At 39.2% G+C, this 14386-nt stretch overlaps 1 protein-coding gene across 4 annotated transcripts in view; it reads right to left on the bottom strand.

Moving 5' to 3' along the window:
• Window positions 1-812: 812 nt before the first annotated feature.
• The window catches only part of LOC122180133 (glycerol-3-phosphate acyltransferase 3-like), a 23913-nt gene continuing 10339 nt past the window's right edge, over window positions 813-14386 (bottom strand). For 3 of the 4 annotated variants that reach the window (XM_042871593.1, XM_042871594.1, XM_042871595.1), the window contains exons 4-14: window positions 11352-11424; window positions 9519-9789; window positions 8313-8387; window positions 8090-8179; window positions 7058-7151; window positions 6655-6770; window positions 5162-5217; window positions 3937-4022; window positions 2840-2968; window positions 1410-1489; window positions 813-942 (exon numbers count right to left, since the gene is read on the bottom strand). In XM_042871593.1, coding sequence (XP_042727527.1) covers window positions 828-942; window positions 1410-1489; window positions 2840-2968; window positions 3937-4022; window positions 5162-5217; window positions 6655-6770; window positions 7058-7151; window positions 8090-8179; window positions 8313-8387; window positions 9519-9789; window positions 11352-11391 — 1152 coding nt within the window. In that variant the 5' untranslated portion in view covers window positions 11392-11424 and the 3' untranslated portion in view covers window positions 813-827. The remainder of the gene's footprint in view (window positions 943-1409; window positions 1490-2839; window positions 2969-3936; window positions 4023-5161; window positions 5218-6654; window positions 6771-7057; window positions 7152-8089; window positions 8180-8312; window positions 8388-9518; window positions 9790-11351; window positions 11425-14386) is intronic. The other variant, XM_042871596.1, reaches the window with a different exon arrangement.

Genomic DNA, 14386 nt, shown 5'->3' with positions numbered 1-14386 from the left:
GATTTAAGTAGTATTATTTAAGATTTAAGAAGCAATAACTACAACAGAGCATAGTGGAAGCCATGACATAGGTTTTCCTTAATTTGTGCAATGCATTCAGACAGATACAGAAAGGAATAGGAAAATCAGAAGACAAAATATAAATTTTTAAATATATTTTTCCACACCACTGTCCTTGGCTTTCACCAAATGATCTTCATGTCACACAAGCAGGCACCTGGAACACGTTGCCATGGCTGCTGTGCTGCTGTTGGTCAGTGGTACAGTGGGAAATATCCTACCTGGCAATCACTTGTCTTGTGACATGGAGAGTAAAGTCAGCAAGTGCTTTTTTCCCCTTCTGACATCCAACACTTCATCTGCATCTGGGAATTCTGAAAACATTATGGTGAACTGTTCCACATCTTCTCACAGGGCAAGCGTATCTCTACAACAACACAGTGCCTGCAGCTCACAGGAAAACAGCTAAACAAGGTGCTGATGCAGGTTGTGAAGACATATGTTTTATTAGTAGTTAAGAAATCACCAGTTAAGTCTCTAAGTAACTCAAAGATTTCTTTAAAACACGTGTTCTAACGAACCTAGGTAATTTTACTGCAGATTCTTCACATTCATCATTGAAGAGAATTTCACAAGAATCTCATAAATGTTCCTATTTTTAAACCAATATCCTTATTTGAAACAAAATACTGTTGTTCATGGCTTCTCTACTGTGTCATAAGCAAAATATCTGACAGGGACAGCAGGAAAGAATTTTAATATAAAAAAAGCCCATTTTCCATGAGGATAAGTCCAGTCAAAAAAACAGGAGATAAAATAAATAACATTTAGTAAACATTTCCATTTCCCACAAACCCATTTTCTGTCACTAGCTGGCAATATTTTTTCTGTTGCTCTTCCTTGAAAGACTCTTTGACTTTTTTTCTTTTCAGTCCTCCATCCCTGAAAAATACAGATAAGGAAATGGCCTTCAGTTCATGTCAGAGTAAAGGTAGAAAAACGTTACAGTAATTACAGCGCTTAATAAGAGCAACTTTCACCCTAGATGCTGGCTTTTGCAGTGCTACACTAAATGATTTATTCTGCCAAGATCTATCACGCTATAAACAAGTGCCACCCTTTAATCTGATGTTTAACAAACAAAGTGTTTATTCTCACCAAATTCCACTTTCTGGTTGGAACTACCTGTCAACTCTGTTTATCTTTTTATACTTTATTAGTCTACCTATACTAGTAAAGCTGTTCACAAAATAAGGAAATAGTGCCTCACTCAGAGTCTGTAAGGGTGACGGACTACAGCCAAGCAAAGAAAACAAGGAAGAAGTTTTAAAAGGAATCTAGCAATAAGTTTTAGATTACAAAACACCTAAATACGTTTTCAGCTCATTTTCAAAGACGTTCCCTCTTACCATGGGAGTACAGACATTCCTCCCCGAGCAGCAATGACAGCCTTGACTCTGTTGGCAAAGTGAACAGCATCTTCTTCTTCCTGTAAAAGATACCAGTGATTTGCTGTGCAGTTGAAATGTTTTCTCTATGTCTCACTCGAAGAGACACCTTTTGTCAGAAAATAGGCATCAGATATACTTCAGCTGCTCCTCAGGAATGCCACCTGGCAAGTCAGCATGCTGAGTTTGCCATCATCCAATGCCAAGAGAACAAAGTGTGAGGCTCTATGCCTTCCATGGCAATTCAAAGTAACTTGTAGAACAAGGTCACAGGTCTGGACAGAGCATGGGAATGTATGTTCACCCAGTACCTTGGTACCAATCTAACCCCAGGAAGCTGGGAACACACTCAAAGGATCACATTGGAGGACGTGAGGTGCCTTGAACAGAGCTGGGGCCAGATACCACAGTACCAGTGAATTTTCATGGGCCAGCGAGGGTCTGTTTGCTCCACTGCAGAGGACACTCAACTGGCTGTTTCCAGTATCCCACACAATCTCTTTATGCCAGAAAGAAAATAACCACACAGAGAAATGACTATAAAGTATTAAATTACTTAAATTGGTCTGACTTGCAGGGAGCTAGTAATTTGTGATTCTGAAGCAGATAGAAACTAGCCAAATGAAAACTATAGAAAGAATTTTATAAGACTATTCACTTTCTGGAACTTGCTCACTAGGTATGGAAAAGTGCTGTGTTCTCTAATAAAACAATAAAGACCAGTAAAAGATAACCTTCCGGACCTAAGATCCATCTACCCCTTCCTACAGCTACTGTTATACCTTCTCAAGTCTATTACAATTAAAGGACTTTTTTTTTTTTTTTTAATTTCTAAATAGATGGATGGTATATAAACCTATGTGTTATAAATGTTTTGTATACCAGGTTAGCCAAGAATTTCAGCAAGAAGCACGCTAGAGAGAGGATGCAAATCCATCTTTCAAAATTTTGCAACTCTGTTTTGTTAAGTGTGCAGTTTCTCTTGCAGCAGGCATGTATGAATGGTGACCATACTTCAAGTATGCAGTTACAAGGACTCTGAGATATCCATGCATAGCTAAGTGACTATGGTACAGGAAGTTTACAACCTTCACAGAAATTAGCTTAATTTATGTAAAGAGTGCACCATGAATCTTAGAGATGGAAATAACAAAACCAACATAATAAAATAAAATTACTTTCAGAGCAGCCCTCATCTTGCTTTCATTATCCTAATAGGCTACACATCCTGATTTACAATCTCTACTCAATTTTAGGAGTACAGTGTCACTTCCTACTTTTTCCATTACACTGTCAATAAAGACTTGCTGGCATCATGACAACAGTAATGCAGGTTTCCTCTTAGAAACAATTTATGAGCATTTCTAAAACACAGACAAAAGCATAAGTACCTCTTTGACCATCGGTGGCAGGTACCACACATTGCAGACAATAGCCCAGCTGGTCAACACATTAAAACCATAGGTCATCATGGAATACTTGGTGCTGTTCCAGAACGCATCTCCAAATCGAGGGTCATACTGGAAGACAAGGACAAGCTAAAGGGCTCAGACTGCTCTCTAGGTGGTACGTTAAGTTGTACAGCACACACACAGAACGACAAGGGCAGAGGTAACAGCAATCAGAGATGATCCAGAGATAAAAGAAGCACTACGATGATGATCCAGTAGAAGAGCACAAAAAGATACGATGGCAGAAGTTGTATGATGTCAGTTCTGAAGAAAGACAACCCAAAGGCGCAGGACACCCAGTACACGCATCACCTCCTGGAAGTAATTACAGTTCAAAGCTTCATGTTTTAACATTTGTTGCAAGTTAATACAAGTTAACCTGCATATCCTGACGGAAGAAAAGGGCCAACAGTACCCAGTGGTGAAACAGACACAGTGCTGATGATTGAGGGAAGGGATTGCCTGCAGCAAGCTCCCCAGGGCAGTGATCATGGCACCAAGCTGCCAGAGTTCAAGGAGCATTTGGACCCTGCTCTCAGACATTGGGTTTTAATGTGGGATGGTCCTGAGTTGAGCTCAGTCCCTGGCACTATGATCCTTGTGGGTCACCTCCAACTCAGGATATTCTGTAATTCTAGGAACCTTTACAAGTAATACAAGACCTCAAACTAGGACAGACCCACTGAAACAAATCTTAACTATAATCAGATAGAGCTACTCAATATGTAAAGATTTATCTTCTACAGATGTGCTGACTTGAAAGGTTTACTTGATAATGCTCACACTACTTGTAACAATTTCCATAAGGTTATGCAACGTTGTAGCTTCAGGAAAAGGAAGTCATGTATCTACAGCCAGAATGACTTGGCTAAAGCTTATTAGAGAGACTTGCAAGTGCCAAGGGAATAATTCAATTACTAGTGCCTTTATCCATCATGAGCCAGGAACATCAGAATGGAAAGACCAGGTAGAACTAAACACACAGCATCGTACTTTTACAAGTTGTTCCTAAGCCATTCAGCATTTTCCATACTTACCTTGATAGCTACCGGATGGATGATCCCTCCTACTTCAAAGCTTCCCTTCTTAAACATCATAACTGATGTGTTGTTTATGCAGGTACCTAGCCAGAATGGAAATGAGTGAAAAGTTCAGTCCATTCTGCAAAAAAACATCAGCAAATGCATACTATATTGCCTTAAAGAGAACGAAGTTGCTAGAAGAGAAAAAAATCTTTCATTCAGAAACATAATTCCATTATATTATGCTCTTAGGTAAGAGACTAAGAAGCAAAAGGGTTAATGTCTCAAACACTTGGTAGAAGTGTAAAATCAGCACTGAACCAGATAAGGAGTAAGATAAAGAGTGATCGGAGGAGGAGGGTCTTGTGAAGGAGGAAAGGCAGTTTCTGATAATATGAATATCTGTTGAATTACAACAGAAAAATTGAATTACAACAGGAAAATTTAGTAGGAAAAGGAGAGATCTGACAAACTACACCTTCACACCAAAGAGGGTCAACTAGTAGTCATCTGGGCAGAGGGAGAGTGAGACTTCCTGAAGCCCCTCTGACTCACTCCCCGAATAGTCTAGATCTCAAATATCAAGTTGTACTTGGGCAGGGGTAAGGCCCTGCCTTGATCACAACGTTACAGGGGGCCTGACAGCCACCTGAGACCCCAGAGTTATTTACAACTGCTGACTGAACCACTTCTTGGGGGGCAGGGCACAAGCATGTGAAAGGCAGAATACCGCCAGTTCAGGTATGCACCCACCACAGGAAGAGCAACCGTGTCTACACTGCGAGATCCGAGGGTAGAGATAGCTCATTTCTTTGTTTTATTCTTTCCTCTCTCTGTCTGTCTGCCTGTCTGTCTCTCTCTCTCTCTCCCCAAGTCACATTAGAACATAAAGCAAGCCATACTATATCTTATTGGCAATAAGCTATGATAGATACTTCAGTCAAAATATCATAGTGGGATACAAATGAACATTTAACTGATCATTTAGTGTAATTTCATCTTAATTTACTCCAAATGATTCTTGAACTCTGTGATCTCCACACGTTACTCAGAGTAGCTTGGAGTCAGGTTGCAACAGACTAAACAAAATGAACTGTCATAAAATTGCGTTACATAGTAGAATCTCACTTTTAACATCTCACAAGAGCTCACTAATTCTACAACAAACACCTCTAAAGATTAGACATGATAAACTGCACTCAGTGTAAAGTGAGCAAAGCAATACAGAGTTGGTTCCTACCTTCTGGAAAAATTAGAATGGGTAATTTGGCCTTGTCTGCAATGTGTTCTCTGATTCTGTGGAGAGAAAATAAAATTTCAATGTACACTTCATTACTGCAGAAGACTCTCGTATTTCTATGTGGTCGGGAATCGAAATATGGATTCTCTCTTACATAGAACAGGAAAAGCTCTTGGCTAGTAGTTCTTAGACAGACAGTGGTCTCAGCAAGGATGTGCACTAGTTTCAGGCCTTGAAGGTTTTCTCTTGCTAAATATGTAAATAGATTTTTCACAAAAAAAAATCTTTGACAGGTTCTAGTAATGAATAATGTTGAATTTTTGTTGACCACTGTTTTGCTTTTTTAATAAACAATATTCTATATTTTAAAGCTTTGTGCTGATGCATATACACACACACACACCTAAAGTTTTCCACACCTATATGTGAGAAACGAAGCTATTTTACTGCATTTTCTTTATTACTTAAGAACAACTGCTTTTAAGCAAATAAACCACTTAAGCAGATTACTGACACACAAAAATCTATCCGTTTTCAAGACACCTATCTGTCTTTCCTATGAATCAAGAGTTCCTCTGAACTCCATGTAAAAGAGTACAAACAAAACATCAAATACCAAAAAGAAAACAAAAACAGATCTGTCCAGTAAAGGGGCACCTTTTCCCTTTCCTAAGGACTAATTGCCATAAGTGCTTGTTTCATGTTAGCTGCATTGCACCCTATTTCATTAACATTTCAGATGACTAAGAGGACCTAAGACACCAACAAATGGCATAACAAGTCTATCATTTTCATGTCCTGAAAAGTCTAATACACCTTCTCTGCCAGGAACAGCAGTGCAGGGCTTTAGAGCAGTGCAGGAATCAGGTACTGACACTTCTCCAAGATGGTCTTCCAGCTTCTAGCAGCTAGGTGGTACCGCCTATGAACTTGTTTAATTCCTTTTGCAGATTTTGAGTGCAAGACAGCTGAGTACTGTGGATGTTTCTAATGAGCTGCAACTCGCTTCCTCAGATAGTCTACCAATCTCCACAAGAAAATAGGTAAGCCCGATGTTAATGTTTGCTATTGTCAGCTTTCTTTTCTCCTGTACTTACAACAGACATAACCAGATTTCTGATGCTCAGAGCTTTTGGGAGAACGTGCAAAGGTAAGGTATGATCTAGGAAAATGATATGCTGACAAGAACTCTGATGTTGGTCCTGACATCCAGAATCATCAACTTTGAAAACGAATGAGCAGGCATCTGCCTGTGGCAAGCAGCCTGATTGTGCCAATGTGGAAATTCACAGAGGTTAGAGGACAAACAATCAGAAGCTCCAAAGAGCAGTGCTACAGCCTGCATCATCATCGTCAGAGTAGTTCCAAATCTTACAAACACCTACAGCTGCCTGCCAAGAAGAGATTCAGGGTCACAACTCACTCAGCTCACAATGGGACCTCACAATTGCAAGAGCTGATGAGAAAAGTAAGCAAAGATCTCACTGTCCTACCTTTTTCTCACCAGATGTCGATCTTTCATTTCTGAACGTTCAAACAAAACATGCTGACTGGTTTGCATACAAGATTTCTGAATAAGTCCCAGAAGCCCTCCGTGTACCTGGCCAACCTGTAAGCCAAAAACTGAAATATTTATATGGCAAAAATACACATAATTATTTAATTGACTAAAATCTAACTAAAGATGCATAAACTTCTAAACTTGTTCCATGAATTATACCAATTGTTTTGGACAAAAGTGTGCATTCACTTACCTGTCTGAACAGAAGTTCCGAGTAGGAGAATTTAAATGCTTGAAAATTCCACTCTCTCTACCAATAACTTTATCCTCCTGCCCAACACCGTATCTGTGAGTGCCTCAATATTACCAATATTTACCAGCTGTCTTGCTCATACCAAGGAGTAGCATCCATCACTAGCCAGGATTAGAACATCTAGTGGAGATGTGTGGTTGGCTACACAGATGCCTCCTTTCCGCGGTCTGTTTTCCCTGTAACAACAGCCATGAGAGTAATTACTTCACATTTATTCTTCAGACTGCAGGCCCCACCAGGTCATCTCTCTAGCGAGTGTACACCCACAACAAAGATCCTTGGTGACAAAAACATAAAATGGACATACATTATCTGTATGTACAGATAACAGAAGCACAAGAACACAAGACAATTTAAAATACAAGTATAACTCTAAGGCATGTTAAAACTTCTGGCAGTACACTACAGAAGCCATCTTTCCCCATGCATTTGGGAATTCCTTCAGATTTCAATAGTTTTGGTCAAAATCATTTTCCTTACAGCTCAGAATATGCAACATCACTGGAGAAAGCATTTCCACAGCATTAATTACCATTCTCAGAGGCATATATCAAAGACTACTCAAGCACTAAACTGGAACTCATAGATACTAAAAAGCATGGCTTTCTTTCCTTCCTAAATTATCAACAAAAATTACTTTGAGGGCCTCTGTTACATAAACCTTCACAACTAAGCAAGCAAGAAATTAGAAGTAGTTACTGAAACATCATCCATAACATGCTAGAAAGGTGAATACGAAGACTTAGGTTATCAAGTTGGCTAATAGAGCAGTTGATGTTTTAATTGCCTAGAAAAACATCACCACAGAAACACGTTAATAGCAAACATAAGGGAAAATGTTGAAGTCTGTATTTAATGAAGCATACAGTACTACTCCAACACTGCATTCTCTGCAAATACCCAAGAGACAACACAGCAGAGCACAAAAACATCTTGAAAGAAATCTTGAAAACATCTTGAAAGACAGAGAGTCTACATGACCTACACAAGTTCTACCAAGGCTGCAATTCAATATGAGTATCAGTGTATTAATGGAATTAAAACCGTCTCTGAAACTTGAGATTCAGCACTGTGTGAGATGAATAATAGACAAGAGCAGGGTTGCACCACTCACCTGTTGTGGAATTGAACAAGACCACTCAGACATCGGACACCTAACGCAGCACATGTCAGCTGAACTTGGTTACTCAGCCAGCATTTAACCCTGGAAGAGAAAAGTCACCACACAATTGTGCACATCAACTCTCCAAATTCAAGCATATTTCAGTTCCAATACCCTAATTCAGCTCCTCAAAGAAATCCAAGAGAAGAGGAAAGAGCCCTCAGAAAACACCCACCTGCCATTTGGAAACTGTCCTACTACCGTAGTTGCTGAGACCAGCAAGAGGATGCTGAAGAAAGCCAAGAAGATGCTAAAAAGTAAAATAATCTTCATTAATTGGTAAGAATGAAATTTGGAAGAGGAAGCTGAAAGAAAATCTTTCAATCCTTTAATTCTTTTCCAGGATGCTTCTATCCACCATAAATAGCATCAAACTATCATCACAAAGCAGTCAAAGCAAATGAGATATGAGTACAGGTTTTCATTCGATTAATCCTCCAGTAGAAAACTGTGCTTCTTGAAACCTATTTTACAAAAAGAGCCACAAGTTGGTCTCAAGGCATCAAGTGGAGAATAATTCATTGTCTTCAAAATAGATGGCAAGTAATGATTATGAGATTTGTTAACACAGGTGACATTTCTGAGTAGCACAATGGAGAGCTACCATCAAGCTTTTAAAAATCTACTCAGAAATTTCAGTAGCTATTTCTATTCCAAGCAGTAAGTTACTCTAGAACCATGAAAATTAGGTACTGTTGGACACTAATGGCTTAGCAAAACAAACATTGAAGTTATCCCTACTTAAATGGTGTCCTCTACTTAAGTGGTTCTACATATTTAAGTAGACACACAGGCGCTTGTGCTCTGCTATGTGCTTAACTGTTATGAAATCCTTCAACATATTCAAAAAGAGTAAGACATTTTACAAGGTTCTGCTCCTTGCTAGAATGTATTTATAGTTGTATGTGCCTTGTCAATGTGATAAAGGCTGTTTTCATGTAAAAGAACACAGAAATTTCTGTAAAGAAACACACTGTGGGCTATCTCTTTCTTCCATCCAGCCCTGCGCTGACAGAACGCAAGCTTTGCTTCACATCCCAAGGGTTCAGCATACAGTCTCTCTCTTCCTCACACAGGTAAAGCTCAACTCTCAGCTGAAACAGCTTTTATTTTACATAATGAAAGGATCTCCAGATCTTTGCTATGATTTAAAAAACAAATTAGATGAATAGATGCATTTGCATACTAATAAAATATAGAGAACATAAGAAACATATCTTGAGCTTTCTTTTTTCCCCTCTGGAGATCTTTGGTGGCAACCTGGAAAGCAAAGTCACGTCACCTTCTTTCTCATTTCTGCACTAGTCAATAACATATAACATCATACCTTCTATTAAAAGCAATCCAAAAACACAATCCCAACAAATTACCCTTGGCTCACCGAAAGGGCACCAGGAGACAGTACCGGATTAAGATCCCAATGATCCACACAGTGGTCAGTTGCCAGCTGACACGGTGAAAGTTGGCATTGGTTCTGCTGAGGAGATTCCAGGACAACAGCTCCTCAGAGGTGAACCGCTGTGTGACTTCATCTTCTGCAACTGTCTCACACCCCTTCTTGGCAAAGTACATAATATCTGCAAGGCTGAAGTATCCCCTGTGCTGGCCAGCAATCTCCTTTTCCATGGAGGTTTCCTCTCTCTGGATGATCCCTTTGTTTCAAGAAACAAGTAGAAAAATAAAGACAAAAAAACAAGCCAAAAGCATGAGGAAATGAGCCTTCCTTCCCACTTGGTAAAATGGACAACACAGAGTCCAAAAAAAGTAAAATAACTGTACTTCTTAGAAATATCATTCCTTCTTTCTATGCACTGTAATTGAATTGGTATATTTTGTGTATATACTAGCACTTTAATTCCATAAGTTACTTCTCTAATCCTATGCCATATCACACCACTAAATTATTGGAGGAGACAAACATTCAGAATAAGCTGCAAATAAAACTCTGAGCACAACACCTACTTCACTGTCATTTATCAAACAAGGTAAGTACACACAGCTCCAAATGTTGCCTGTACTGCTTAGATTACAGATCTCTCCTCTTGCCTTGACTCAAAGCTAGGTGTTGTTTATATTGTTGTTGATTTTGCTGCTGTTGTTTAGTTCTACTTTTTACAACTGGGAAAATACTGTGGAACAAACACCTGCCTCTGGCATTTTTTCTCAGCCCCCATCCTCTCTCCTACAAGAGTCACCTCACTACCAACAAACACTAAAGCTTTAGATTTTTCTCTGAGTTATACACACCACAAGATAAATGCAGAGTAGAGAAAGAATAAAAAATAATTCATATTTCATATCTGTAAAATTAATGCCTCACAGGACAACCACACCTGTGACCATACCAATGTTTGCTGAGGTCACTCAGAGACCAGATTCTGGCTGGTTACAATGACTAGAATTTCACTGAACCATATCAGCTAATATTCGGGGGGGGGGTTGTTCTTTTTTTTTTTAATTTTTAAATAAGGCTCATTTTGAGATGTTTAATCAGCATACTATTAACTGATCAGAATCAGAAAACTTCCTTAGCTGTACTTTGGTCAAACTTACAGCGTCCAGGAAATCACCAGACTTGAAGGTCATTAGTTAATGAACCAGTCCATGTGACTAATGACTAAGGATGGCACTAGCCAGTTCCTTTGTGGGAAAGGAGAAAGGAAAAACAGATGTGAAAAAAATTTACTCTAATTCTTTCCCTATATCTAGAGTAAGTGCAAGATGTGTCTGTGATCCACAGGGTAGCATAGCTGCTTTACCTGAGACTCAGGCTTTTGTATGCTAGGAGATACAAAAAGCAAGAGAAAACAGAAAATGACCAATGTTCACAGCAACTGGACATCAGTCACTCCTAATCTTGTAAATAGAGAGGACTGCTGGAGTCAGAAATACAAAACAGACATAAAAAAAGAGACAGCTTCCCTCCTGGTTATCAGCAGTTCCTTTCTTTACCCAAACTGGTTTCCTTTAATGCCTTTTATTCAGAAGGCTCAATCGTTCAGATATCTTTCTTATTACACACATAAGGCCTCATTTGTTGGTTTACAACATCAGCCACTATTTGCTCATTAACTCTTTATTTACCATCCTAGTTTTCCTACTTAGCATGAGATTAAATTTATTTATCTGTTCACTCTTTCCTAGGTAAGATATCACAGTAGCTGCCTTTATACCAGATGAACAGTGCTGTGTCACTGTTGTTCGGAGATCTTACCGTTGGCGATTAAATTTTCAAGCGCCAGCACCTTCTGCATTTTTATCCCCTTCTCAATCTGCAGGGTGGCCCACTGTTCTCAAAACAAGAAAAGTAGATGGTGATGGTTTTCATTTTGTCATTTCCAGGTACTGTGTAACATCTTTACATGAATTGTCTGAGCCTCCTTTATTGAAGCCAGGACTCAGATTTGCAGTTTTCAAATTCTGAAGGCTGCCTTGAACACCTCCTATTTTGTTAGTTACATTGATTACTTGTAGTCATTATAATGAAGGATTATTTGGCTCAAAGTCATTTTCAGGAGTTTTTATTTTTCTTTAACCATATTACTGAGCTATCTATGAGACTCTGAGGACCAAGAGTCCCAAATTCTATCTTACCCAGTCAGCTTCAGGCAACAGAATGATGCAAATTAATATTACTGAAAAAAAAACATTCTGGGAAAAAAAAGACTTAAAAATGGATTTTTAAGAATAAAAGAAATGACATCAGTCTTACAGCATTCATGAAATTTGTCTTAACAGAATACAAGGGAGGGACTATTTCACATTCACAGCGTTTCCAAAGTAGTAGCTGTGGGTAATGAACTTTCATCCTTCCTAGTCTTCCTGAAAAAAAGCAAAATTTCTTCTACTTGTGCAGACTAAACTCAAGATCAACCATACCAATACGCCTACTTCTAAAGTTTTATGTTGGTACTAAATGTTTTCATGATACATGTATGGGCATATAAACAGTAGACCTCAGTACTAGATCTTCCTCAGTTTGTATCAGTGTATGTGTCTTAATAAAGAACTTCAGGTTCCTGTTCATAGGCTCTGATTGCCTTTTAAGGAATCAGTGATCCACTCAGCAAATGTCCTCACCTGACATTAACGCTTCCACCTATGATGGACAAGAGTCCATGCTTCTATTCCAGCTCTTAGCAAACAGTTCTTAGCGAGCTCTTAGCGAACAGCTTGTTTCTCATCTTACTGACATGCATAACCATTTAAGCAACACATAGATTGACCATGAAGGGTTTTCATTGCATTGCAGACCTATAAATCTGCATGTGCCATTGACCGACTAGATTTTTGCTATGCTTAAGTTTTGCATGGTTCCTAACAGCTCCTTTCTTAGCCACTGAAGTTAAACTCGATGACAAGACAGAGACGGTTTATCATGGCAGAATCAAGATGTTGTAGTTGGCTTTGGTTGACTTTTGCTACCTGCATCTTGGGGGGGAGGAGGGAACAAAAACACCCAAAGGAAAACAACAAAGATAAAAAGACACAGCGATGTGATACATTAAACTCCATTAAATCCATCTTACATAAGACCGGCAGGGGGTGGAAGGAGGGAGGTAGAGAAAAAGCAACAAAATACAGACCTTTGCCTTATCTATGCTAGGAAATTAAAATACAGTGTAAATTTAAAATGCAATAGCTGTTCCAGAATCCCTTACTCCCTAAGAAAGCGGAACTGGTACATCAACTGTCTCAAGCTGTGATAACACATGGTGAGTCATTCAGGAGTGGGAATCTAGGAGATATCAAAAAACTACAGCCCACACACTGAGAAGAGAAAGAAGACACTCCATGTGAAAAAGAGCATTCTGGGAAAAAAAAAAAAGAAAAAAAGAAAAAAAAAATCAAGGTAGACACATTCTGCTGCTCGTCCTCATCCCTTCCCCAGTATCCAAAGGTATGAGGGATGACAAGAAAAAAGATGGAAAAAAAAAAAAAAAATCACCAAAGTTCAGCAAATAAAGACCCTTCTCTTACTTTCTTCTCTCTCATATTTTGTCTGTCACCCTTATCTCGCCCGTCATGCACCTACATGAACAGCCTGCCAGTTGGCAAGCACCTCCAGAAATCAGTTCACCCTTACTGTCTTCTGAATACCTCAAGAAGTCTACCTTCTGATTCCCAAGTAGAAAAAGGGTACAATCACCAAGTGACTCACAAAAATATATTAACTAATTCAGTGAGCAAGATAAGTCAAAACCAACCAGACACTGAAGAAATTGATATCGTAAAGCACAATATCCTGCCTCATAGTAGAGAGAAAAAGTGGGACAAAACCAATGCTCTGTAATTAAGGAGGCAACTAAGGCAACAAAGGCAGAGGACAAAGCAGATGAGAAAGTGCTCTCTATAGAGGAATGGTTCCACATTAGCCTGGAAAACAGCATCTACAAAATTTCAGCTGGTGCAGAGCAGGCACATAAGATACAATTACATGTTTTATCTTCTAATACAACAACTGGGAAGCATCCTATGAAAGCACTGGGCAATGGATATAAGCAGCAGAAAGGTAACACCTCTGCATAGAACTGTCAGCTAAGTTGTAGAGTTCATTGTCAAGAACATATTGCTAGAGATCAACTGAAATGGGTTCAAGGAACATCAAGGCACAGGCAAAAATCATCATGGGATACACAACACAAAGTCACCTCTCCTAACTTATGAATCAGCACAAGAGGCTGAAGCAGTGGGTAGCAGGGAGAGTATTGTTAGCAATACAGCTGTACGTTCACGCGGCTCTTAGGCTTTTCATCAAGCACATAAGCTGTCTCCTGCTAAAGCCAGGACTAGGTCCCTCTTTTGGACTGATACAGCAGCTTAGTTACCGTCTTCTCCAGCATTCTGTGACATCTGTATGCTTAATTTGTTTCTGAAATATGAAATAAGGCTTTTTGATTGCCTTTGTTTTGTACAGTATTGAGACAGAACTGTCTGTCTGGTCTTTGTTGCAAAACTGTAATGAGAGGCTGTTCTAAATAGCTTACAAAACCACAGATGTTGTAACTAACACAGAATTGAAGAGCTGAATGGACTAACTTCATTCCTAAGTTTGCTGAGTGAATGACAACTCAGATACCGTGCTTTCCTCCCACCCACTTCTCAAGTGATGAGGACACAAAAAGTCCAAACATCCCTCAGGTGATCCCACCTGAACTACTGAAGATTCGACTCCTCAGCTCCAACAGCCCATGCCAGGTGCCCTATAATTACCTTCTGAACAAAATGAGCATCCATAATACTGTATTA

Source organism: Lagopus leucura, unplaced genomic scaffold, assembly GCF_019238085.1.
Source record: "Lagopus leucura isolate 7727_CA_CO unplaced genomic scaffold, USGS_WTPT01 Super-Scaffold_100004, whole genome shotgun sequence".
Classification (NCBI taxonomy): domain Eukaryota; kingdom Metazoa; phylum Chordata; class Aves; order Galliformes; family Phasianidae; genus Lagopus; species Lagopus leucura.
The sequence above is the reverse complement of the archived record's forward strand: the minus strand, read 5'-3'. Positions and strand labels throughout refer to the sequence as shown.